Genomic DNA, 26,958 nt, shown 5'->3' with positions numbered 1-26,958 from the left:
AACTCTCAGGCTGAAGCCACCTCTCCTGCCTGGAGATGAAGATCCAAGTGGGTCTCTCAAGAAGATGGAGTTTGTTGTTTTAGTCAAATGACCCCTCGCCTGGTTCTCGTCTTCAGGGCTACGGACTTAGCCTGTCACAAGCCTGTATGGCGCTGCAATCTTCCTGCTCCCCACTCCGCCTGCCTGTTACACACCTTGCAGCTTGTCTGGACCAGTGGCTTCCTGGCACTGTGACGGACCCAGGCAAGCCTGCCACCTCTGCATCCTCAGCTCCCCTCGGGCTCCCTGGCCGGGAGGGCATAGTAGCCTCTCTGAGTGAACTATTAAGTGGCATCTGTGCCGATGGTGCTTCATGCTGCAGGGCTTTGCCCTTCCGGAGCCCTGGGGCAGCAATCATAGCCCCTGCCCCGGCCTGACCCTACTTTCCGCACCTCCCCACAAAGCTCACCTTCCCTTCAAGAAGGTGAAGATCAACCCTGGGGCTCATCAGCAATCCCACCCTCCCCACTTCATTAACCCTCCACAGCTTAAATGCCACAGAAATCAGCAGCCTGACCTGCACTTGTCCACACACAGCCGCTGCAATACGCCTGCAGAGGCCTGTCCAGGCACTTCCACCCACTAGGTACCTGGGATCGACAGACCGCCACAGTCCCTGGGCAAGAGGCTGCTAAAATTCAATGGCAATTCTCTACGTGTGGGACTGCAAAGTCCCAAAGGGCTGTACGGGAGATGAAGCAGAGAGGACCCCACCCATGGATATAGGTTGTGGGGAGATGTCAGGCATTTATTTCTGCAGCAGAGGTGGGGTGGGGGTGGGGGTGGGGGGTGGGGCAAGGAGCTCAGCAGTGGACACAGCTGTGCATGAAGTTGACACAGAGGCTTGTGTAGTAAGCAGGGTAGTCGCGAAGATGGCTGACGTGTGCAGATGACACAAAGTCCACAGAGCGCACCAGGACCTGGTGTGCCAGGCGTGCCTCCACCATGCGTTCCACATCCCTGGCCAGGACCACCTCGTCGGCCCTCGAGTAGAGGTAGAGCTCAGGCCAGCGAGAGGCTGCACTGAGTAGCCTATCATAGAAGTGGGTGTGGAAGAGGGCAGTGAGTGGAGCGAGCAGGACATGGAACAGGATTGCCACCAGGGCGAAGGCCACCAGGAGCAGCAGGCGCAGCACAGCAGGCCGGTGCTCCAGGATGGCCGCCAGGGCCCGCAGAGCGCCCACCACGTTGCTATCACCAGGCCCGCTGTCAAAGATGGTGCCCACCACACGCAGGTGGCAGAAGCGCTGATGGTTCTGCAGAAGCTCCAGCACGTATCGGTACAGCATGACACCGGCATTGCTGAAGACATGGAAGAGCAGGGGCTCCTTCTCAATCTCGTAATCAAAGAGTAGTTCAAGTAGCTTCTGGGCCAAAACACGAAGTGAAGGGATGCCCAGGGACTCGGAGAAGAAGACCATGTGCCATGGGGCTGTGTATCGGATCACGATGCAGCCCTGGGGAGAGGAGAGAGGCCTGGTCGGTCCTCGGGGATGGGGGAGGGGTGGGGGAATACAGCTAGGTCAGAGATGTCCAGAAGCTCCAAGTGCCAGAGGCCCATAAGCCTAGCAGTGTCCAGGCACCAGCTCACCACTCACAGACGCGGGTGCCTTCCAGAGTGGAAGGTACACTCAAGGCCCATTTATGGAATAATCACTTCATGCTGGGCCAAGGCCACTCAACCTAGCATGGTATGTGAGGTCTGGAGCTCGCTTTGGAGATATCTAAGCAGACCAGAAGAAAGTCTCACTCTGGCCCATACCCTGTCTCCCTCCCACTCTCCCCCTTGCACGCTCATCTGCTCAACTCTGACATATTTACAGCCTTGCTGCTTGGCTACACCTTGCTGCAGTGACTCAGCTCAGCACTATCCCCACCCTCCCAGGCTCAAGGAGGACACGCCCCCTCAAAGACCCAACACCGGAGATGCAACCTGCAGGCGCCAGTCTTGACCACCAGAGGCCACTCGTGAGCTGGACCCCCACATCATGTCAGTCTCTGGCCACTGCCACCTTCCTGCAGGACCTTGAGAGCAGAGTCCATACAGTTTGGCATAGGGGCCTGGCATCCAAATCTATCTGGTTCCAAGGCCTGGACCCACTCCTCCCACTCGCCCTGAAATTCCAAATACAGTAAACACTGTTCCTCAACTTCTAAAATCTGAGCCAAACTCTTCGGCTTCTGTACCCCACAATGCCTGGGTCAAGTATGCCTCAAAATCCCCAGACAGATCCTCTTCTAGGTCAGTTAGAAAAGGCAGCCTTGGAGGAAAAAAATTAAAATTAAAAAAAAATAAAAATCTTTATAATATTAAAAAAAAAAAAGAAAAGAAAAGGCAGCCAAAGCCACGTGCCTGCATCCTAATCCCCTCTCATTGTCCTGTTCCAGAGACAAAGCGCCCTTTGTCAGGGGAATCTGACTTCTTAACGCCACTTTTTTAAGTTCTTAACAGTGTGAGTGAAGAGAAGTCTGCTTCATCTTCCTGAGTCTGTGTTTCCAACTGTAAACCAGGATAACATCTATCTCACAGATGGAAGATTGAATGAAAAGATGTATCCCAAGTGCCCAAAGCAGCACGTGGCACTAAGTAACCTAATAGTAGCAGCCATCAGTGGTGGGAGGAGTACGAATGAGAACATCTCACAGCCGCACTTCTTGAATGACCTATAGCTCAACACGATAGTCCGCTGAAATCACCCTGCCATTAGCCCCCCAACACCTGCCCACTGACTCCAATCCAACATCTGCCCCAACTCCTCCTGGCATTGTTCTTACCAAGGCCCCGGCATGCTGAAGCCCCCCCTCCTGAGACTCTGCAGAGGGGGTCACCGATGCCACCTCAGGCTCTGGGAAACTTCACAAAGTGCTCTGTTCTAACTTCCCAGTGGGATGTGAAATGTCTTCCCACCAACCCGACACACAGCATTGCCCACAAATGCAAACACACTCCAACATCACAGCACCGCACACACGAAACTCCTAGAACTAAACAAAGCCCACCCGCATCACCATCCCACAGGTGCAGACACACGTGGCACCCACCACTCACTCGTGTGTACCTACCACACCGTCTGTGAGTACACAAAAAAGCAATAGCCAGCAGGACACACCCACAAGCACACACACCACCGGCAGGTACACACTTGCCTCCTGCACTCCCTTCAAGAGTATACACACACACACACACACACACACACACACACACACACACACACTCCCCCTGCCAGAAGGTTCACATGCAGAACTACCTAGTGGTACAGAAACAAACAGCAAGTCCTGGGAACACGCCATCTATGAGGACACACACGTGTGTGCCTTCTAACCGCATGTCACCTGTGAGCACACACACAGAGCTCCCCATGAGGGCCCAAGGCCCGCTCCCTGCCCTCTGTGAAGGGCGTGCACATGCCAAGCACCCTGCACCCATGGGTCTGGGCCTCACTTTGAGGTTTCCCAGGTGCCTGGTATCTCTGCTGCTACCTCCCCAGTCAGATGCTTCTAGAAGTCCCTGCACATCAGATCCCAGTCTCTCCCCATCCCTCTAGCCAAGCATTTCTCCATCTCTGTGCACATTTGGCCCAAGGACCCTGCTGAGGGTCCCTGCCTCCCTCTCCTGTATTTTCAGTTTCTTCCTCTCTCTAGATTCCTATCAAACCAACCTCATTAAAAAAAAAATCCTCTGCAGTTTCATGTGTCCCCCTTGAACTCCATCCTACCCTCTCTCCACCTTCCTAGACAGTCTTTGACACCTGCCCTCTCCACCTCGTCCCTTGCCACTGGCTCCCCTGCACTGCTCTTACCAAAGTCACTCACGCTTTCCCAAAGGGCCAGACCCCATGACAGCTTGTAGTGCCCATCGTGCTTCCCTTCCAACACCTTCAGGATCAGGCACTCCTAGATATATTGTCTGGTAGCTCCACATTAGGTATAGAGATTACTTCAAAATAAAATCTGAAAGGACACTTGGGTGGCTTGGTCAGTTGAGTGTCCAGTTCTTGTCTTGATTTCAGCTCAGGTCATGATCCCAGGGTCATAGGATCAAGCCTCACATGGGCTCCAGGTTGAGCTTGGAGCCTACATAGGATTCTCTCCTCTCTCTCTCTCTCTCTCTCTCTCTCTCCCTCTCTCTCTCTCTCTCTCTCTCTCTCTCTCTCTCTCTCTCTCCCTCTCTCTCTCTCTCTCTCTCTCTCTCTCTCTCTCTCTCTCTCCTCTCTCTCTCTCTCCTCTCTCTCTCTCTCTCTCTTTCTCTCTCTCTCTCTCTCCCTCTCTCTCTCTCTCCCCTACTCTGCCCCTTTCCCCTACTTGTGCTCTCTCTCTGAAAAAAAGTAATTAATTAAATAAAATCTTTAAAAAAATAAAAGAGCCTTAAGGAAAAAAATAACTAGCTGCCATGGGTGATCCTGGATTGGATGCTGGTTTGGGCAAATCAGCTGTTAAAGGACATTCCGGGGACGGTGACAGAGTCAGAATAGAGACTGGGAACCAGAAGAGAGAAAAACAGATTAACATGGGAAGGTGGAGATCACCATCTGAAAAAAGGCAGTATGCAAAATAGTCTAGTCAGCAGATGTGGTTTAGGTAAAGAAAAGATACACACAGAGAAAAGCTGAGAGGAGGGGCACTAGCGAGCCTACAGAGGTCATCTCTACGTGTAGGTGCAGTATTTTTCTTTTCTTTTAAATAATAAAGTATTAGGGGCGCCTGGGTGGCTCAGTCGGTTAAACATCCGACTTCAGCTCAGGTCATGATCTCACGTTCGTGGGTTCGAGCCCCGCATCGGGCTCTGTGCTGACAGCTAGCTCAGAGCCTGGAGCCTGCTTCTGGTTCTGTGTCTCCTTCTCTCTCTGCCCCTCCCCCATTCATGCTCTGTCTCTGTCTCTCAGCAATAAATAAGTGTAAAATAATAATAATAAAGTATTAGGAGTAGGGGTTTGAAAAATCTTTTTCTCCATACCCATCCTATCCTGACCCCCTTTCTTTCCCAGACGACCCCTCCACCAGCCTGCCAACTCAAGCCCACTGCCTTCCCTGGGATCTATCATCACACCTCTGCTTAAGTCCCCCCAGCACCCTCCCCAGCCTCCTCTCCTGGCACCTGCCCTTTCTTTCACTCTCCTTTCCGGCCACACTCACCCATCCCTACTCGTCCACCTGCCCTCTGCAATCTTAGTCCGCTGGAGAAGCCAGACCAACAAGCCTTGCCCAGCGAGTGGAATTCAGAAGTAGCTAAAATTACCCACAGAGCAAGGCCATTCATCAACAGCAATGCCCGAGGACCAGCCCTGTTGGTTGGAGGAGGCCTCAAGCTCAGAGCTACATTTCCCCCCAACCCTTCTCCCCATTCCAGGGCCACCACATACTTGACACACAGTGCAGACAGAGGTCAGTGGGGCAGGGCGGTACTGGCTGGCCTTTCTCCCAGGAGACTCCCATTCCTCAGCCCAGGGTTTCCAGGTGTCACCTAGGACTGTCCGCACTGGTGTCTCCTTGCTTTGGGACACCTGGGCCAAGACAGGCAGGGCCAGGCCGGAGGCCAAAGATGTGAAAGGGGCTTCCAAAATATAACCCAGCCCTCCTAAGGCTCTCTCCAATTACCGCAAGCTCTACATCCAACTCTTGGGGCAGCTTAAAAAGAAGTAAGAAGACCGTCAGCCTGAATCTCTTTTCCAGGAGTTCCTTCTACTATGGGAACGTGAAGGTCCATGGTGAACCTAAGACAGAAACTCACCTGGCAGAAAAGGAGAAATCCCTGGGAGTACATACTATGCCCAACACACTTGGCCCAGGCTTTTGTGCCCATCAGGCAACAACAGACTTGAGGTCTGGGCCACTCCACAGCTGGGAGCACATCAGGGCTGGGCTGCTGCGGGGTTTGAGGAGGAAGGAAGGGGATGCAAGTCAGGGGGCTGAAGGAGACAGACCAGGCCACAGAGCGGGCAGCATCAAGCAGGGACAATCCTGCTGAAGTCCCCATGACCCCACCATCCCCTTAAAGGCTGTTCTTCGTGCCGTTCCCAGGCCTGCCACACTGCAGCAGGGATGAGGGCAGCCGCCGCGGCTGAGTTCCCCACAGAGCGGCCACGGGGCGGGGGGGCAGCAACCCAATGCACCGGGTGTCCGCAAGCCTGCAGTACTCACCCTTTTGTGGTAGATGGCGCTGTACTTGGCAAGGTTCTTGTCGGTGCAACCACCCCAGCCCAAGAGAATCACCAAAGGCTGTCGTGTCCCCACCTCCTTTCCGCCTTGGTTGGGGCTATTCTCTGAAACACAGATGTGGTGGGACTGTCAGTACCAGAGCTGTCAGGTAGGGTGAGGGTGACTGGCCAGGCCAGAGCCAGCACCACTCTAGCTGTAGGGCAGGGAACCAACAGGTGCCAGACCTGGGGATCCTGCCAGCCCCTGTGCCTCCGGTTCCCACGGGGCTCGCTCCTCTGTCCTGCCTCAAGTGGCATTTAAGCCTCTTAGGAGGCACTACAGGGTCACTGGAAAAACCCACAAGAGGGCACCTTTCTTCAGACTCTCAAAGACATAGCCCAGGTGAGAAAAATGAGTGAGGACTTTCTCCATGCAATTTCACCTTCTAATCCAGATGTCAGCAAATTACAAGCCAAGAGCCAAATGTGACCCATCGTCTGGTTTTTATATGAACCACAAGCTAAAAATAATAATGGTGTTTATATTTTGAAATAGTTTAAAAAATAAAAAATATTTTGCAACACATGAGTTATATGAAATTCAAATTTGACTGTTCACAATGAAGCTTTACTGGAACACGGCCATACTCTCTCATTTACCTAGTGTATGTAGATGCTTTCTTGCTAAAACAGCAGAGCTGAGTAGTTGCAACAGAGACCGTGTGGGTCACAAAGGCTGAAATACTTACTGGCCCTTTACATAAAAAGTTTGCCAGCCCTGTTCTAATTTCACAAGCAGATGGAAGAAAATGATTTTTTTTTCAAGTACAATTCACACCCAATGCAGAGCTTGAACTCACAACCTCTTGAGCTCAAGACCTGAGCTGAGATCAAAAGGCGAACGTTTAACTGACGGAGCCACCCAGACGCCAAAGGAAGAAGAGGCTCTTAAAAGGAGAAATGGCTAGGACAGTGCCAACAGGGGGGTGAAGCAAACTCTGAGAGCCCATACCAATCCACCCACCCTGTCCCGCCAGGGAAAATTAATCACCAATATTTATTGAGATTTAACCCTCATAACAATACTATGAGGAATATTATTGCAGATGAGGAAACCGAGGCACAGAGTGCTTAGGTTACTGGCCTAAGGCCACACAGGAAGTACATGGCCAGGAATCTGGTCCTTGCTCCCCATCCTAACTAAGCCACCTGAGCCCTCCTGTGCCACCAGCACCATCCACGACTAGAAGCCTGTCCCGTTCGGTGATGCGCGAAGACACAAGCCAGCTGCCTCTTCTATGGCTGCTTTCGAAGAGGCCTCCCTGCAGCCTTCTTGGTCAGACCGCACCTCATTCCCCCTGCCAAGCGAGCACCCACCCAGTCAGGGGGACTTCTGTGCGGTGACTGTCCTTTACTGGTTATCTGCCCTCCCCAAAGGGCCAGGCTGTGCCCTTCCAAGTGTCAAGCCACTTGGCGATACTCAGCTGCCACCTCGAGATTTATGGATGCCAGTGGTGACCTGGCAACAGTAAATTTCAAGGCTGGTTAAGAGGATGGTAAATATAAATCACTAACCTTTGGACAAAAGGAAGACAACAATTTCCTGTGGAAATTAATGTGATTGAAAAGTTCAGTGTGCCTGCTCTCCAGCAGTGGTGACTCCGGCCTTCAGAGATTAAGTGCCCGCCCCCATGGGGATCCCAGGCTGGGTTGTAACTCAGCCCGGAGCAGGAGCTCGGGCGCTTCGGTCCCTTCTGACACCTTCCAGCACTCCCCGGCTCCCCTGGTGCTGGCCTGACCTCTGATGAGGCCTCTCCAAAAATTCTCACCACCTTTCCCAGCCTGGTGTCCCCATCTTCTGCTAGGGCAGCTCTTCGACTGACCTGGCCTTTCTGGGGGAGAGGCCATATCTGGGGAGGACTCGCTGGGGAGGACTCCCCATGAAGCTCAGGCTGCAGCAGTCTCAGGGGTAGCAATCAACAGCCACCCATTTGGACCTGCCTCTGAATCTCTGAGGCCCAGGGACTAGATGTCTGAGTCCTGCTCCACGGAGGCCCCTTACCTCTGTGCTGCTGTCTGAGCACGGGCTCCCCTCCCCCAGCCTACAGCGGTCCCCTCCTATGCCACCACCAAGACACCAGCAAAGGGTTTTGGCATTTATCTCAAATACAGAGAGGGCAGCCAAGGGATGTCACACCCCCTGGTGGCCTCCTGAAGTTAAGGCCAGCCCACACCAGTGGCACTGGTGCATTCTCAGTTGGACAAGGTTCAAACAGCCTCTCCCTGGCCTCTGACCTGCCCCTTTCCCGAAGCTGGATCTGAAACTCCATTCTGCTCCACCAGGTTTTACAGGTACCCTTGACTTCACCAACTCAAGGAGGGATGACTCTTCCCCCAGATAGGCATTTCCATGAAGAAACTCTCAGAATACGGACACCGTGAACGCACTGCCCACTCCCAACCTTTCCGTACTACTCCTAATGGGAGGCAAGCGCCCCTCCCCTCCAGCCAGGCCCTCCGCCAGTCCGCCCGCTCCTGAGCCGCCGGTGCTCTTCCTGCCTGCATGCCCTCTCCCCCGACACAATTTCTCTCTGGGGCCCTTCCTAACTGGAGTCTTCACCCTGACTTCCTCCCACCAGAGACATGTTGCCCCTTCTGATTCTATATTTCAAGTGCTACAACGCAGAGAGGTCCAAGGTGCTTTGGCCACAAGGCTGAGAGTGACGGAGACTGGGAAAGGCCTCCCAGAGGAAGACACATTTGTTGTGCCGGCCCCGAGGCCCGGTAGGAGCTGCCAGGTGGAGAGAGGGCATGAGTGAGGGCAGGAGGCTTTGGAGATGCAGTAGTTGGTCTGAGGCCCAGCAAGCAGTCCTGGGGGGCTAGAAGCCTGCGTGAGGCACAGCAATGGCTAGGAGAGCTGCCAGGAGCAGGACTGGGGCCCCGATCCTGCAAGGCCTTTCAAGCCAGGCATCCAAGTCGGGATTTTATTCTGTAGCAGTAGAAAGCAAATGATGATTCTAGAAGTGGCACGATCCAATCCGTATTAATAACGTGCACAGTCACTTAATGTCTACCTCTCCCTTTAGCCAGCAGGCTCTGTGAAGGCAGGCACTGAGTGTGTTGGGTGTCTCCCCACATCCCCCAGTGCCCAGCCCTGCGGCCGGCCCATTCAGGCACTCGGGAGACACGTGCTGGAATGAACATGTGGCTGCAAAGTGAAGGATGGATCCAAGGAGAAAGAGCTGGCATTCTTCTTGTTACCCATTGCCCTTTCCAGAGTAATAAAAGTAACTGTTATGGCTATTGTTATTTATTGCCTCATCCAGAGCACGATTCCTCCATCCTCTTAGAAAAGCCCCTGGTCCTTTTATGCTCATTCCACTGGCCTTATCACCCTCTCCCTCTGTGGCTGCCCCTCAGGGCCTCTGTGGCTGCCCCTCAGGGCCAAGACTCGGGCACGGGCTCCATCTCTCATTTATACTCCATGACTTCCCATGACCCTGCCCAGGCAATCAAGTCCACCTTGTTCCTATACCATCACAGACCTCTCGGAATTCCACATCCCCCTCCGCCTCCTACCTCCCCCTCCTTCCCATCACCAAGAAAAACAATAATGATAACAGAAAAAGCACATTGCGTGTCAAGCATTCTCTAAGCACTTTATATATCAACTCATTTAATCTTTACAACTCCCATGAACAACGTACTATTATTATTCTCATTTTTCTGACAGAAAACTAAGCCACAGAGATAATAAATGACTTGCTCAAAGTTACACAAAGCAGCAAAACTGGAATCCAAAACCCAAGTGGCGTAGAGAGCAGCTCATCACCACTATCCCAGCCAGCCCCCTGGGCAATAAAATCCAAGCCTCCAATCTGTCTGTCTGTCTGTGTTTATTTATTCATATGTTTATTTATTTTTGAGAGAGCACAAGCGGGGACGGGCAGAGAAAGGGGGACAGAAGATCCGAAGTGAGCTCTGCCCTGACAGCAGTGAGGCCGATGTGGGGCTCCAACTCACAAACCACGAGATCATGACCTGAACCGAAGTCGGATGCTCAACTGACTGAGTCACCCAGGTGCCCCCCAATCCCCTAGTCTTTACCAAATCTCTATCACCCCAGCTCCAAATGTATACACATAGCTGCCTCTGTACATCAACAGATCCAATATTACCCATTGCTGACCTCTTCTACCTGCTCCTCCTCAGGGACTGGCCACCCCAACCAAAACCCCAACAAAGGCTGCGTCATTTGGTCCTGCAACCATCCTAGGAATCAGTTACAATGTCCCCATTTTACAGATGAGAAAACTAAAACACAGAAGAGTAAGTCCCTCTCCCCAAGAACATGCAGCCAAGAAGTCCAAGAAGTAGCACAGCCAACGTCCATCTCTCTGGACCACCATGCCACCCTGGCCCTGCCTCCAGGACCTGGCACATGGCCCTCATTCTACAGCCCAGGATGTGGCTGCTCCGTGTTTATGCTTTCCTAATGGCCGCTCCAACTGCTGAGTTGGCTCACTGCTTCCAGGAAGTCTCCCTTGATGCCTTCCCCAACCCTTTTCATCCCCCACCTCGAATCACCAGACTGGCTAGATGCCTCTCCTCTGCTCTGTCACAGCACCTGCCATCACACTTACCCCACTGCATGGGCAGTGTCCATTAGGAACAGACAGGAGGCTGCTGTAACGTGCAATGCAAGAGATGGCAAAGGCCTGGGCCAGGACAGTGGAAGGCAGAGGGAAATGACAGAGACAGAAGCAATTTTGGAACGCGTATCAGAAGTCTCAAAAACATTCAATCTTTGACCTAGCAATTCCACTTCTAAGAGAGAAAAATGTTTAATCATATGAAAATACTCAATAATACATTAAGAAAATCAGAAACATTAATGTAGGAGCTAAAACTGTAAAACTTAAAAGGAAACAGAAGAGTAAATTTTTGTGGCCTTGCGCTAGGCAATGGTTTCTCGGACATGTACAAAATGACAAGGAATAAAAGAAAAAAATAGATAAGTTGGGACTTCATCCAAATTAAAAACATGTGTACCTCAAAGAACACCATCAAGGAAGTGAACATGACAAGTGATGCCTGGGCGGCCCAGGAGGTTGAGCATCTGACTCTTGATTTCAGCTCAGGTAATAACCTTACAGCTCATGAGTTCTGTGCACTGACAGCACAGAGCCTGCTTGAGATTCTCTCTCCCTCTCTCACTGCCCCACCCCTGCTCGCTCTCTCTCTCTCTCTCTCTCTCTCTCTCTCTCTCTTGCTCAAGAAATAATAAATAAACAAACATTTCTTAAGTGAAAATCATAAGCCCCAGAATAGGAGAAAATATTTGCAAATCATATATGTGATAGGGGGCTTGTATCCAGCATATACAAAAAAAACCTCTTACAACTCAACAATAAAAAGACAAACCAATTAAGACGGGCAAAGGATTTTCAGGGCGCCTGTGTGGCTCAATTGGTTAAGCAACCAACTCTTGACTTCAGCTCACAGTTGTGAGAACAAGCCCCGTTTGGCTACACCCTGGACGTGGAGCTTGCTTAAGATTCTCTCTCCCTCTCCCTCTGCCCCTGCCCCACTAGTGGGCACACGCATGTGCACACACTCTCTCAAAATAAACAATTAAATAATTTGGTATATCCATACAATGAAATATTATTTGGTCATAAAAAGCAATGAAGTACTGATACAGGCTACAAATCCTGGATGAATCTTGAAAATGCATGCTAGGGGCGCCTGGGTGGCTCAGTCAGTTGAGCATCCGGCTTCAGCTCAGGTTATGATCTCATGGTTTGTGGGTTCGAGCCCTGCGTCAGGCTCTGTGCTGACAGCTACCTCAGAGCCTGGAGCCTACTTCAGATTCTGTATCTCCCTCTCTCTCTGACCCTCCCTGGCTCACGCTGTCTCTCTCTGTCTCTCAAAATTAAATAAAAAACATTAAAAAAAAAAAAAAAGAAAATGCACGCTAAGTGAAAGAAGGCAGCCATGAAAGACTATATATTGCATGATTCCATTTATATGAAATGTCCAGCACAGGTAAATCCATAGAGAAGTAAATTAGTGGTTGCCAGGAGCTAACGGAAGGAGAGAATGGGGAGGGACTACTAATGGGCGCAGGGTTTCTTTGAGGTGATGAAAATGTTCTGGAGTTAGTGTGCTGGCTGCACAATTCTGTGAATATACTAAAAACCAATAATTGTACATCTTCAAAGGTTGAATTTTATGGTATATGAATTATATCTCAATAATGCTATTTTTTTTTTAAATTAATAGTAACAGGGATGCCTGGCTGGCTCAGTCAGTAGACCACGTGATTCTTGATCTCAAGGCTGTAAGTTTGAGCCCCACATTGGGTGTAGAGATTACTTAAAAATAAGAATTTTAAAAAATTAATAGTACACCAAGTGAAAAAGCAAGCTGAAAAGCAGCATATACAACAGAATACACACACACACATACACACACACAGGCACACGTGTATTTATGCATAGAAACAAATACAGCAAGGGGCACCTGGGTGGTTCAGTTGGTTAAGAGACCAACTTCAGCTCAGGTCATGATCTCACAGTCGTGAGTTTGAACCCCATGTCAGGCTCTGTGCTGACAGCTCAGAGCCTGGAGCCTGCTTCAGATTCTCTGTCTCCTCCTCTCTCTGTCCCTCCCCCATTCATACTCATGTGGTGCGCACCGGTGTGCGTGCACACACTCTGTCTCTCAAAAATAAATAAAGCATTAAAAATATTTTTTTAACCAAAAAGAAAAAGCACAACAAATATTAATAGCAATTACCTCTGGGATTAGAGGCAATTGTTTTTTTCCCGATATTTTTTGCCCATTTTCTAAAATCAGTACGTATCACCTTTGCAATGAGAATTAAAATGTTACTTTGGCCCAGGGCCCCCTGGGTGGCTCAGTCAGTTAAGCATCTGCCTTCAGCTCAGGTCATGATCTCAGGGTCTGTGGGTTCAAGCCCCACATCAGGCTCTGAGCTGACAACACAGAACCTGCTTTAAATTCTGTGTCTCCTCTCTCTGTCCCTTCCCCATTGTACTTGCTCGCTCAATCTCTCTCTCTCTCTCTCTCTCTCTCAAAAATAAATAAATGACCATTAAAAGATGTCACTTTAGCCCATTGGCAAGGCAGAAGTATTCTTTTCAACTCTGGCACTTCTTGAGCACCCACAAAACAATTTAATCTCACAGGCTCCCTGCCCTCTAGAACTTCTCAACAAAATAACACTGACATCAATACAGGAATTACAAATATATATTGTACAACAGTTCAAGTGATAAAACTAAAGCATAAATTAGATCGTGTATATCCCAGGGGCATGTGGAGAAGACAAAGGAAAGGCTGATAAGGCATAAGGGTCTATGACACAATATGTGCTTTTTATCTGTAAATCAGAATCAAAATGCAAAGAACCTATGTTTTCTTTTTTTAATGCAAAGAATAAAAACGTCCTCAGTTTCCTCTACTTCCCCAGAAATACTTTCTAAATTCTCACAGTTCTGATATATTTTTTAAGTAAACCACACCCCCAACATGAGACTCGAACTCATGACCCCAGATCAATAATCATATAACAGGGTGCCTGGGTGGCTCAGTCAGTTAAGCATCCAGCTCTTGATTTCACCTCAGGTCATGATCTCATAGTTCTGACAGTTCAGAGCCTGCTTGGGATTCTCTCTTACTTCCCCTGCCCCCTCCTCCACTTGCACGTGTTCTCTCTCAAAAAAAAATAAATAAAAGTTTTTAAAAAAGAGTACTTAGTATATAAAAGCATATCTGAATTCAAGAGAGAAAGACAAATCAAGAAACAAACTCTTAACTATGGAGAACAAACCAATGGTTGCCAGAGGGGAGGCGGCTGAGGGGCTGGGGCTTAAGGAGGGCACATGTCCTGATGAGCATCAGGTGTTGTATGGAATTGCTGAATCACTATATTGTGCACCCGAAACTAATAGAACACTGTAAACCAACTGGAATTAAAATTTAAAAAAATTTTAAATAAAAATAAAATAAAACCTTATCTGAGTTCAGATCTGTGGCTCTGCCTCAAATAACTGTGAAACAGACCCTGAGCAAGTTTTCTAAACTTCAATTTCCTTATCTGTGAAATGGGGCTAATAACACAAAGATTAACTATACTAATGACGAGAGAGGGCTTAGCAGGGTACCCGGCACAAAGAGTTCAATAAATCAAAGGTACTGTCCCTTCACGAGGAGCACATGCTTACTGTAGAAAAGGAGAAAATGAATATCTAATAAAATTGGGATCACAGTTTTGTAATCTGCTTTCTTCCATTTAGCAATATACTGTGAACATCTCTCCTTGTCAGTTTGTATTTTTCTACACCACCCTTTATAGTGGCTACAGAGTGACTGTAGAATATTTCATAATTTATGGTGAAAAATCTCCCATTATTGGACATGATATTTCCAATTTCTGTGGTTATAAAAAGACTTTATTGGACACCTCTTTCTTTGTGTGTGTCCCTTCCTAGAAATGGAACTGTATTCACGCAACACTTACTAATGGCAACTGAAATCTTCATGCACTAGGTTCGGAGCGGAGCTCCAGAGTTGAAAGCTGGGATAACGGGGTAAGAGACTTCAGTTCCCCCAGGTTTCTGTTCCTCATACGCAAAACGGCGTAAGAGCGCCCCCTACTTCACAAGGCGGTTGTGATTAATAAAATCACTAGCCGAGCTCCCGGTGGGACTGGCTGTGACTGGGTGGGACTGGCCGCGACTGGCGTGTGAGCAGGACATGGTCAACAGTGTAAGTGCAACAGCGACCCCGGAGGCCTCAGAGAAGGGAAGCCTGTAAATGGTCCACCGGGTCTGGAGCTCAAATCCAGAGCTTAGCACAGCACCTGGTACAGAGCAGACAAACTAGAAAGGGTTTTTATTTATGTGTGAAAGAGATTATGATTCAAAAAATATAAACATACCTTGGAAAAACTGCGGGCTCATTTCCAGACAACCCCAATAAAGCGAATATCACAATTAAGTGAGTCAAGTGAATTTTTTGGTTTCTCAGAGCATACAAAAGTTATGTTTGCACTATACTATAGTCTAGTAAGTGTGCACTAATGTCTAAAAAATATATACATAACTTAATTTAAAAATACTTTATTGCTGGGATACCTGGCTGACTCAGTTGGTAGAGGAGCAACCCTTGATCTCAGGGTCATGGGTTCAAGCCTCACATTGGGGGTAAAGATTACTTCAAAAAATAAATAAAATCTAATAAGCTATTTAAAATAAATAAATAAAATCTTTAAGAATACATTATTGCTAAAAAAAAATGCTAACCATCATCTGTAATCTGAGCTTTCAGTGAGTCATAATCTTTTCGACGGTGGAGGCTCTTGCCTCAAAGTTGATGGCTGCTGACTGGTCAGGGTGGTGGCTGCTGAAGGCGGGGGTGGCTGTGGCGATTTCCTAAAATAAGACAGCAAGGAAGTCTGCTGCATGTATTGATGCTTCCTTTCATGAAAGATTTCTCTGTAGCATGCAATGCTGTTTGATGGTATTTTACCCACAAGAGAACTTCTTTCAGAGTAGGAGTCAATCCTCTCACACTCTGCCACTGCTTTATCAACTCAGTTTGTGTGATATCCTAAATCCTTTGTTGTCATTTCAACAACCTTCACAGCATCTTCACCAGGAGGAGAGTCCATCCCAAGAAGCCATTTTGTTTGCTCTTCCAAGAAGCAACTCCTCATCTGTTCGGGTTTTGTCATTGAGATGGCAGCCATTCAGTCAGCCCTTCAGGCTCCACTTGTGATTCTAGTTCTCCGGCTCTTTCTACCCCATGTGCAGCAACTTCCTCCGCTGAAGTCTTGAACCCCTCAAATCCATGAGGATTGGAATCAACTTCTTCCAAAGTCCTGTTAATGTCACTATTTTGACCTCTTCCCAAGAATCACAAATATTCTTAATGGCATCTAGAATGGTGAATCCTTTCTAGAAGGCTTTCAATGTACTTTGCCCACATCCATCAGAGGAATCTCTATCTGTGGCAGCCATAACCTTACTAACTGTATTTCTTAAATTATGGAACTTGAAAGTTGAAATTATTCCTTGATCTATGAGCTGCAGAATAGAGGCTGTGTTATCAAGTCATGAAAACAATACTAACCTCATTGTACAACTCCCTCAGAGCTCTTGGGTAACCGGGTCCATTGTCAGTGAGCAGTAATATTTTGAAAACCTAATTTTTCTGAGCAGTAGGTCTCTACAGTGAGCTTAGACTATCAGTAAACCATGTAGAAAACAGATGTGCTGTCATCCAGGCTTTGTTGACCAATTTATAAAGCATAGGCAGAATAGATTCATCATAATTCTGAAGGGTCCTAGAATTTTTAGAACGGTAAATGAGAATTGGCTTCCCTTAAAGTCACCAGCTGCCTTCGCCTCTAGCAAAAGTCAGCCTGTCCTTGGAAGCTGTGGGGCCAGGCACTGACTTCTCCTCTGTAGCTATGAACGTCCAAAATGGCATCTTGTTTCAATATAAGACTGTTTCATCTACACTGAAAATGTGTTGTTTAGTGTAGCCGCCTCTATTAATCATCTTAGCCAAGTGTTTTGGATGCTTTGCTGTGGTTTCTACATCAGTACTTGCTCCTTCCCCTTCCACTTTGATGTTATGGAGATGGCTTCTCTCCTCAGACCTCATGAACCCGCCTCTGCTGGCTTCAAGCTTTTCTTCTGCAGCTTCCTCACCCCTCTCAGCCTTCACAGAATTGAAGAGAGTCAGGGCCTTGCTCTGGATTAGGCTGTGGCTTAAAGGAGTGTTGTGGCTGGTTTGATCTTCTATCCAGACCACTCACACTCTCTCCATATCGGCAATAAGGTTGTTTTCTTATAATTCTTGTGTTCACCAGAGGAGCGCTTTTCATTTCCTTCAGGAAGTTTCCCTTTGCATTCGCAACTTGATAGGCCAAAGGCCTATCTCAGCTTTCCACACTCCTTCCTTAATAAACACCGTCACTTCTAGCTTTTGATTTAAAGTGAGAGACTTGTGACTCTTCCTTTCACTTGACACTTAGAGGCCATGTGGGGTTATTTACTGTCCTAACTTCAATAATGTGTCTCAGGGAATAAGGAGGCCCAGGGAGAGGGAGAGAGAAGATGGAATGGTGGTCAGAGGAGCAGTTAGAACACACATAACATTCATCTTATATAGGTGAGATTTGTGGAGCCCCAAAACAATTACAGTACTAACATCAGAGATCACTGATCACAGATCACCATAAAAATAATAATGAAAATTTCTGAAATATTATGAGAACTGCCAAAAAGCAACACAGACATGAACTGAGCAAATGCTGTTGGAAAAATGGAACCCACAGACTTGCTTGATGCAAGGTTCCCACAAACCTTCAATCTGTAAAACCAAAAACTCACATCTGCAAAGGGTAATAAAGCAAAGCACAATAAAACAGGGTACGCCTGTAAATAAACTCCTGTCTTCAAAAAACAAAACCCAACATTTTTTTAAATGCCTTCAGGGGACCCACAGGTAAGGAGAGGATCGAGTCCGAACTCACTCTTCCCCTGGGCCTCTGAGGCCTCTCCGGTGTGACGGCTCAGGCCACCCCAGGCCTCCCCAGCACCCCTCTTTGCTCACCATCAGCCCTGGGAAGCTTTCAGTACAGCTTGGGCCACTATTCTCCAGAAAGCCACCTCAACCCCGGGGGCCACCATGGTGCTCAAAACCACTCCGGACTGTTTCCTGGGGGCCAGTGAAAGCTTCCTGAGGGTTAAGTGGCCAGTTTTTTGACCCACTCTTTTTTTGCTAGTGCTTAACAGAAAACCAGGTTCACAGAAAAGCCTGGGCTTACAATACACCCGTCACTTCCCCTCTCTGTGACCTCTGCAGGCCTTCCTTGTACTTTGAGAGAGCCCCTTGTCCAGACTCTGTGAACCAATTATTTCTGAAAATGTTTACTGAACACGAGAGCAATATAGTGCCATTAAGAAGGCCTGCTGGCCCGCCAGCAAGCCGGGGAGGGGCCCTGGGGTTAGGGCTTGGCTGCCCACTCTCTGGCTGGGAGGAGGGGCAGCGTAGCCTCAGTCTGGGATATCAGAGCATCTCTGGCCCACGGAGCTGCCAAGTGACTCCATTCAGCCTAGTTGGCACCTCATCCTTGCCAGGCCCTAACAACAGTGGCCAGAACCATCAAAAGCACTATGACAGGGATCCCTGCGATGAAGTCCAGAGAACAGAACCTTCCCCAAGGAAATGAGACAGGAGCAGAGTACTGGCAGGGGAAGGGGATCACTGGTCAGCGAAGACGGATGCAGGGAGAGACCAGGGCAAGGGAGCAGCTTCAGCAAAGGACCAGGCAGACTGCCCTCCTGGCACGGGCAGCCACGGACACCGGCTGGTGGGATTCCCAGCAGAGGCGTCCAGGGCCGCCCCGCCTGGGCACGGAACAGCTGCAGGTGCGCAGCTGCCTTCTAGCTGATCCGCCGGCACAGCTGCTCGCCTGTCAACCCGCCGGCACTGCAGGCGTGAAGGCGTGTCGGCCTGGAAGGAGCTTTCTGCAGACAGGAAACAGATTCAGGAAATCGAGGTGCTGTGACCTCCTTCTGAGGGGGTCCCACAATGCAGCTCAGCTCTAGGGCGTTCACTCTGAGAGGGAAAGGCATGATGAACGGAAGCCAGTCCAGAGGGGCCATCAGAAGGAGGTCCTTAGGACCACATCACAGAAGCGACAGCTGAAGGCCATGGAGGTATTTCTCTCGGAGAAGAGAGATGTGAGGAAGGAATGAGTTGATCTCATTTTTTTGTGTTTATTTTTGAGAGAGAGAGCCTGAGTGGGGGAGAGAGGGACAGAGGATTTGAAGCAGGCCCTGCACCAACAGCAGAGAGCCTGATGTAGGGCTCGAACTCATGAACCGTGAGATCATGAGCTGAGCTGAAATTGGATGTTCAACCGAATGAGCCACCTAGGCAACCCCTGAGCTGACCTCTTGAAGACAGAGGAAGAGAGATTACCTTGCTTTGTTGTGCCCACCACGACCCTCTGGCCCTGCAGTTATCACAACACTGTGAAACCGCCTGCTCATAAACCCTCACTTCTCCCCACAACCACAGCTCCCTGAATGGAGCCTGTGCATGAGTCACTTCTGAGGCACCAGTAACTAACCCGTGGCCAGGACACAACAAATGCTGAACTGAGAGCAGAAATGACAGGAAGGCCTATTGTGGCTCAAGAAAAGGAAATGCTTTTTAACAATCACAGTTACCTACAGCAGGCCATGATGTTTGGGAGGAAGCATCCTGTCGGAGAAGGTTCTTGAACCAACAGAACACCCTCGCACTCGTTATTAGGATGCAGGACGAATGGCCCCCTAGGCCCAGGCTCCTCAAGCAGTGATGGGAGCCACAAATAGAGGAAATACACCGACATGCCAGGCACACACATCTTGTAAACCCTCACAATCCCGTGATGCAGACACGAACACAACTCCCATTTTACAGTGGAGGAATCCGAAGCCCAGGAAGGTTCCGTAACTTGCCAAAGCCACAGAACCAGTAGGAGGTCGAAGTGAACTGTGAACGGAGACCAGCAGGCTGCCCACCTGGGCTGAGAGAGATCATCTGCCCTACTACGGAGGCAGCCACACTCCTTCTCATGGCTGGTGGCTCTCCAAGGGCAATATTAACTGGCCTCACCTCCCCCTGATGCCAAAACCGTTCAAAAGCATTTTTTACATCCATAAGCCCAACAGCCCTACGCCAACATACCCAGCTCTAAGGAAATACATCTGGACTAGAGCCATCTGTCCTGTAGGAGCCTAGCGGCTGCCCTCTCCTCCTAGACCCCAAACAACACAGATGCTATGGGAGGGGGCTGGGAAGGCTCTCCAAAAGGAGGCAACATCTGAGCTAAGCCTTCAATGATGAAATGGACAAGGACAAGCGAGGGGTGGTATGGGGCAGCAGAGGGGAAAGGGCATTCCAGACAGAGGAAACAGCAGAAGCAAAGGCAGAGAAGCAAGAAGTGTGTGGAGAATCACAAGCAATTTGTGTTGCCAGAACATAAAACTTAAATTGAACAGTGGAAGGGCACAGTGATCAAAGTTATAAGCAGGGGATGCTAAACTGCGAAGGACTTTGAATGCCACGTTAAGGAACCTGGACTTGATTTATCCTGTGAACAATTAGGAGCTACTGAAGCCTTTTAGGCAGACTAGTGTGAAGAGCAAACCTCTACCTTAAGAAAGATCGCTGTGGTAGCCATACAAGAGGCTGAGCTTCTGGCAGTGAGACTGGAAGGTGGAAAGGCCAAGTGGACTAATGCACGGAGACATGCTGGCCTCAGTACTTCAAGCCTCTTCTGTCAAAATTCCCAGTCGAGGCCGACTTTCCATTCTCTGGGCCCCTAACCCAACTCTCACCGCAAGGACCTAGGCCTGCTCTATAGGCTACTCATTTTGTGGAACCTCCCACACACCTCTCTTTAATGATATGACTCTAGGGAGGAGTAAAGCTAATCACTATACTTACTCCATGCCAGACACTATGCTGGGTCCTTTACGCAAACTACCTCAGTTGTGTAACCAACAGCCCTAGGAGGGAGGTTACTACCAGTAGCTTCGTTTTGCAGATGAGGAAACTGCCAAAGGTCACCCAACTACTGAAGGGAGGATCTGAACCGACTTCCACCTGACAGTAGAGACTGCGCGTTAGCCATTGTGAAGGAGAGTGGGAGAGATAAGTCTTGTGTCCCTGGCTTCTGCAAGGACCCCAGGGCGGGGGGCAGGGGGGGGGCGGACCGTGGATGGAAAATAATGGGTGGGTCCTCCGGCCACAACCACCGAACAGAGGCTGGAAGTGGGAAGCCTGACCCCAAACAAACGAATCAAGACAGCACCTGTCCTAGGCAGCCCTCAGCTGCGAGAGAACGAGGGCACGGACAGGAGATCTCCAACCGAAAAGACAGAAAAAGCCCCCAACAAAGCCCAAGCCGCAGGGAAGTGGTAAGGGCTCGGACCCGCAGACTACTCCGGGGGCGGGGCTTGTACAGGGGCGGGGCTCTGTGGGCCCGAACAAGTCTGGGACCTGCGGGACCCCGTGAGGGGGCGGACCGCGAGAGGGCGGGGCCGCGAGAGGGGCGGAGCCACAGCTGTACTTGAGACCCACAGACTCGCTCGGTTACCTCCCCACGACTGGACCCAACCCTCGTTCCATACCCTGGCTGCTGCAGGGCTGATCCGGGATCTCGATGGTGTAGTCCAGCTCACACGAGGCCATGGTGAAGGCGCCGGCCCTCAGCACTGGCCTCCGCCGGAACTCCCGGTCGCGCACCCGCGCCTCACCCCGGAGCCTCCTGGGCACCGCCCAATCACCACCCACCTCTCCCGTCGCTGCCCAATCCCTGAGCCGTGCTCTGTGACCTCCCGTCCTAGCAACCGCCGAGTCTCGGAGCCTCTCGCCGCACCCCGCTAGTCGGCCCTAGCAACCATGCCCCGCCCCGTTCTAGTCCTGCTTCGCAGACATTAGCTGGCTCTCATGATCTGGCTCCGGTATTGGTCAGCCGGGACGCCAGTCGGAAAGAGTTCCCACCCTCCGGTGTAGGTAAGAGGGTCTGCGGGAGACTTGCGGTATTCTGGAAGTGGAAGGGTCTCCCATCCCGGTCGTGTCTTGTCCTACGAGGTGGACCGCAGTGCCCTTTGACTTACATCATCTTCTACATCTACCATCCTTTACCAGACGCAGCTCGGAGGGCTGGAGGTAGAAAACGGCCTAGGACATGTCCCAGCCCATCCTCCACCCAGTGGGTTCAAGCATATTGTGGCTGGTGGAGTGAGTGGTAGGCAGGGGAGTGGTGTCTTAGGGGGAGACTCTGGAGAATGCTCTGTTCGTGGGGGGCGCAAAGGGTCTAGAGAATAGTTTCTTGCATTTATCCATGCATTTAGCAAATATTTATTTAGCACCTGTTATGTAGGTGCGCTCTAGTGAAGATTAAGTTTTTGGCCCTGACTTCCATACATCTTAAAAGGAGAGGGTGAAAAACCATGCATGAACCAACTGTAATTCTGTATGAGGGATAACTACTGCAGAAGGGAAGGTCCTTCGGATTTTAGAGGCCCAGAAAGTGTTCAAGGGGCATTTATGGCAATCGGGATGTCTCTTGAGCTGGGCCTTGAAAGATTGGTGGTGATGGGGAAGACAAAGGACTCCTTGCAGGAGCTCGGAGAGAGGAAACTGAGGGGTGAGTGACAGAAATCTTGAGTATCTTCTGGCCAGAGGAGATACTAATGTGAAAATAATCTTGGAAGAACAGTTAGGTCCCCATCCTGGAAGGTCTTTGATGCCACGCTCAGCTTTGAGCTTATAGGTAGATGGTAAACATTTCCAAGTGTGTTTTATAGCTATAAGCACAAGAGCTCAGACTTTATCCTGACAGTGGGGAGTCATTGAAGGGCTTTAAACAACAGGGAATAGTCAGATTTGCATTTTGGAAAGATCAATGCAGAGAATGGATTGGGGATTGGGAGAAGGAGGGAGGCCAGTTAAGAAGTTGTTTCCATAATGGAAAAAGATTATGGTGGCCTAAAGAATAGAGAGGTAGCATGAATGAAGAGGAGGGGATGGATTCCTTAGACACTTGTGAGATAAAAAGAACTGGATTTGGTGCTTGGTGGGGCAAGTAGGAAAGATGAAGAATGACTTCTAAATTCCTGGCTTGAGCAAACAGAAAGAAAAGATAGCAAAGTTTTTAGGAGAGGTTAAGTTTTGAGGCTGGTGAGTTTAAGTTGCCAATGGGACATCTAAGTGGAAGTGTCCAGACAGCACTGAAATAATGCCTGACTGGAGCTTTTGCAAGATAAGTCTAAACTAGAAATAGAAATGTGGTGGTCTTTGGTGCCTTATACACCTCAGCCACACCGATGGATGGATTTGTTGGGCTTTCCAGAGAGTATATATGGGAATAAGAAGAGAAGAAGGCCTACGACATAGTCCTGAGAAGCCCCCAAGTCTCAGGGTCTGCAAAGGAGGATGAACTCGCAGAGTTAATGGAGATAAAGTGTCCTGAATGGTAAAATAATCAGGCTAGAGTGTGGTGTTTCAGAAGCCAAGGCGGGGAAAGTATTAAAGGTTGATGACTAATCAAGTAAAATAAAGTCTGAAAAAATCCACTGGATTTAGAAGCTAGGAAGTCGTTGGTGGCCTTTGCAAATGCAGTTTCAATGGAAATGATAGGAACAGAGGTCAAATTACAGTGAGTTGAGAAGTGAGTGGGAAGGTGAGGCAGTGAAGGCTGTACAATGCATTTCAAGGCGTTTGGCTCTTTCTGAGAAAAAAAAGAAAAGGCAATAGCTGGAAAGAGACAAAGATTTTTATTCAGATAAGAGAAATGCTTTTGGCATGGATCCAGGAAAAGGAAAAAAAGATAAATTTACAGAGATAAGTGAGAAAGTAGCACCCCCAGAAAAGGATTAAGAGGGAATCCAAAGCGTTGGTGGAGAAATTCACTGGGAAAAGCAGAGGGATATTTGCATCGAGACAAGAAGGAAGCATGAGAGATTAGTACATTAGTAGGTTTGGTGGCAGGAAGTTGAGGAAATTCTTGTTTGGCGGTGTCTAGTTTCTTTGTAAAATGGGGACATGATATCAGCCAGTGAGAGTGAAATGGGAAATGAAGGCCTGAGAAGAGCAGAGAAAGACTGAAGTAGCCTCAGTGAGTGAAGAATGGCAGCAAGATGACTGAGGCAGCATACAGATTTCTGGGCAGTTGTGAGGCCTGAGGCCAGTGACCATTCAGCGTAGCAGGAGCGGTCTGCATGGTTGTGTGATAGGCATTTTCCCCAACAATATGCAGCTATCTAGTGGGGGGTGCAGAGAGGTCAGTCCAATCAGTCCAGGTTTGGGTTTCATCGGGTTGTGAAATGGAAGGACAAAGGACCAGGAAGTGGATGGTTCTTCAAGAGATCGAAATGATAGAGCTTAGAACCTAAACTGCATGAGAGAGTATAAAAGTGTTATGGACTGGGGCTCCCAGGGAAGTCAGAGAACCCATATCTTGGAAATAGTTGAATGAGAGAGGTGTGATCAGAAAGTGGAGTAATGAAAGTTGAGTAGGTCCAGCTGACAATAAGGTCCAGGATGCAGCCATGGGAGTGGGTGGCTGGAGTGGAATACAGAAGACAGTCAAGATATTGACATGGCCAGCTCCCCACTCCTCCCCAGATGATGGCAGGACTTAGGAGGGAAAAGGATGCTTGAGAGCTAGGTACCAAAGTCCTTGATGAATTAAGTACATTGTTCTGGAGTCTGTAGGTGATGCTATGAATATGAGGAGGGATAGTGGTCAGTACAGCAGAATAGCATGACCCTCAAAGTAGCAAGGGTTTGTACAAGGAAGAGGTGGAATAAGGAACTGGGTTGGGCTTGGGCAAGGAGACCCCAATCCCCCTGCCAATCCTGAGACTTTTGGGGTGTAAGAATATAAACAGCCTCTACCGGGGAGGGCTATGCAGGAGTGGCATGTGGGGTAGAGCCAAATTTGGGGGCAGGCTGAGGGGAGGCAGAGCCACTATGGAGAAGCTAAGAGGGATAGGATCAGGTCAGACAAGATGAAGCACAGAGCACTGCAGGGGTGAGGAGACCATGGGTAGAGGAGACCATGGGTAGAAAGATGACGGTTGGCCTGGAGAGTCAATGTTTTGTGGGAAGAGCATGAGGGCAGGTCTGTGGAGCGGAGGTGGGAAGCAGAAGTGATCTAGGAGAGGAAAAGTGAGATCTGGGTAGAGAAGAATGGTAGGTCTGACAAGAGGATGAAGGCAGAGGGTTTCATAGGAGGGAGATGGGAGAAAGGTGGTCTCTGGGGACAGGATGGAGGGAAAGGAAACTGGGGAAAAGACGGGGCACATGGAGTCTGTAGGGAAGTGATTGGTGGTCAGAGGGATCTATGAAGAAGTTATGAATGGGGAACAGAAGGAAGGGAATCTATGAGAAGAAAGTGACAAACTGTAGCACATGTGCCCTGAGAGAGAAGTAAAGGCCAGGACACCCTCTGGCTGGGCCTGAGGTCAGGAGGAGAATGTTTCTTTCTCTGACTCTCTTCTCCCTCCCTCTTTTTCTGAATGGGGTGCTGAGAGTGAGAAGTTGGGGTGGGAGCCCAAGGAGAAGGTCTCTATCCCATTCTAAAGATGGAGACTGTAAGAACAGGGGACAGTGACTGCTTTGTCTCCAGGGCCATCTGGGGACAGGGAGCCAGGCTGGCAGCCCATGCTCTAGAGGCTTCTTGCTTTTAGAAACGTATCTTTGATTTAGGGAAAGAAAGCCCTCTGAGAAATTTTATTTAGAAACAAGACCAGGTGACCTTTTGGTTTTTAATACCTCTGCTCGTTTGTCACTAAGGACTTTTGACTTAGTACAGTAGCTGGGGTTTTTGAGATTTTTGTGATCTTAGTTTCCCTGCATGAAGAACCATTTGTCTGCTATAGAAATGATTTATGGGTGAGTCCAGATTTATTAATCACCTCTGAAAACGGAGAGGAAATTAAAAACAAAGAGTCCACTCTGGGCTGAAGACAAAGTAGGTCTGTCGTCCTTGCAGAAGACTTTGCCAAGGTTAAAAGGCCACAAACAAACCAATTTGGACCATGGTTCCTAATCCGGATTTTAATTTCATGTGGTTTGATTTTTTTCAGACCATTTTCTCTCCAAGGTAAAATAATGACAATTATAATTGGCTGCCACTTACAGAGAGATTCCAATAAGCATGATGGCATACGTATATTTTTCTCTGGCAGTCCATGTGTGCTCCGGTCCTTACGATCAAGCTGGTGAGGCTGACTTTTACTGCATGCCGCATGCCATGATCAGTTGACTATAAATTAAATCCTCTTTTCCAAAAGCCATTTTCCATTAGTGCTAATTTGTTTGCTTCTCATTTCCACTGATCATTAGAGTCTCTGGTTGTGAGCACCAAATTGGAAATAATTTCTTTGACATTTCAAAAAAATCTCTCCTCTTCTTGAATGCCATTTGGCCGTGCAGCTAAAGAACATTATGGTTTGCAGGCGAACAGTTCGCTCCAATTACAATTTAACTGACCGTTCATGGCACTGAATCCCTGTCCTTAGTGTCCAGAGATGACACCGTTGCTGACATTGCTATTTCCTGTCGTAGCTGTAAAATGCCTCATAGACTTTGCACTGGCCTTCTTGGTTGGAGATTCTGCCACCCTGCACATGGCAGCCTTGGGAAGCTGGTCGTTTTATGGACCTACATATCATGGACACTCAGATATAACCATCTAAAACAGGTGCGGGCTGACTTCTTCACTCATTCACCCAGCAAGCATGGATTAAACATCTTTTTTGTGCCAGGCATTATGCCAGGCCCTGGGGACACAAAGATAGGGAGGACCAACTCCTGCCCTGGAGGAACTCGAACTCTCGTGGGATGGATGGTTAAGCAGTACGGCATCGTAGAGGAGGAGGTGGCATAGATGGGACCACAGCACCAAGCGCCCCCAGTTGTCTTGGGGAATTAGCCAAAGGGCAAAAAGGAGGCTGGTCATTCCTGAAGGAAGAGCAGCATTGAAATGCAGAGGGCCTGGAAGGGCCTGGGAAGTTGAAAGGTCAGATGATGTCAGTCCGGGGCCAAGTTCGGAGCGCCTTCTACGCCACCTGTTGTTTAGAGAATTTGGGGGTGAAGAAGGGAGGAAAGGTAGAAGCTTGAAGGAAAGATAATCAAAGAAGGAATTATTGGGGCGCTTGGGTGGTTCAGTCAGTTA

General features: G+C 49.1%; 2 protein-coding genes across 6 annotated transcripts in view; one reads left to right on the top strand and one right to left on the bottom strand.

Moving 5' to 3' along the window:
* Positions 1-827: 827 nt before the first annotated feature.
* TMEM53 (transmembrane protein 53) lies at positions 828-21,568 on the bottom strand. Of its 3 annotated transcripts, none has more exons than XM_029949095.1 (4): positions 21,401-21,568; positions 6,178-6,299; positions 5,768-5,902; positions 828-1,496 (listed from the first exon to the last, which is right to left on the bottom strand). In XM_029949095.1, exons 1-4 carry the CDS (start codon positions 21,459-21,461, stop codon positions 843-845), a joined length of 972 nt encoding a protein of 323 aa, XP_029804955.1. In that variant the 5' UTR covers positions 21,462-21,568; the 3' UTR covers positions 828-842. The 3 variants fall into 3 exon arrangements, with proteins under 3 accessions (XP_029804955.1, XP_029804957.1, XP_029804956.1); XM_029949097.1 differs by having other exon boundaries at positions 6,178-6,292; positions 21,401-21,506; XM_029949096.1 differs by lacking the exon at positions 5,768-5,902 and having other exon boundaries at positions 21,401-21,564.
* A 14-nt stretch (positions 21,569-21,582) lies between these two features.
* Positions 21,583-26,958, top strand: part of ARMH1 (armadillo like helical domain containing 1) — a 51,780-nt gene continuing 46,404 nt past the window's right edge. Inside the window, exon 1 of one of the 3 annotated variants that reach the window (XM_029949094.1) lies at positions 21,583-21,785. The gene's annotated coding sequence lies outside the window, so the exon portion shown is untranslated. The remainder of the gene's footprint in view (positions 21,786-26,958) is intronic. The other 2 variants (XM_029949093.1, XM_029949090.1) reach the window with 2 other exon arrangements.

This window comes from Suricata suricatta, chromosome 8, assembly GCF_006229205.1.
Source record: "Suricata suricatta isolate VVHF042 chromosome 8, meerkat_22Aug2017_6uvM2_HiC, whole genome shotgun sequence".
In the NCBI taxonomy this organism is placed as follows: Eukaryota; Metazoa; Chordata; class Mammalia; order Carnivora; family Herpestidae; genus Suricata; species Suricata suricatta.
Note: the sequence above shows the minus strand (reverse complement) of the source record. Positions and strands in the feature narration are given on the sequence as shown.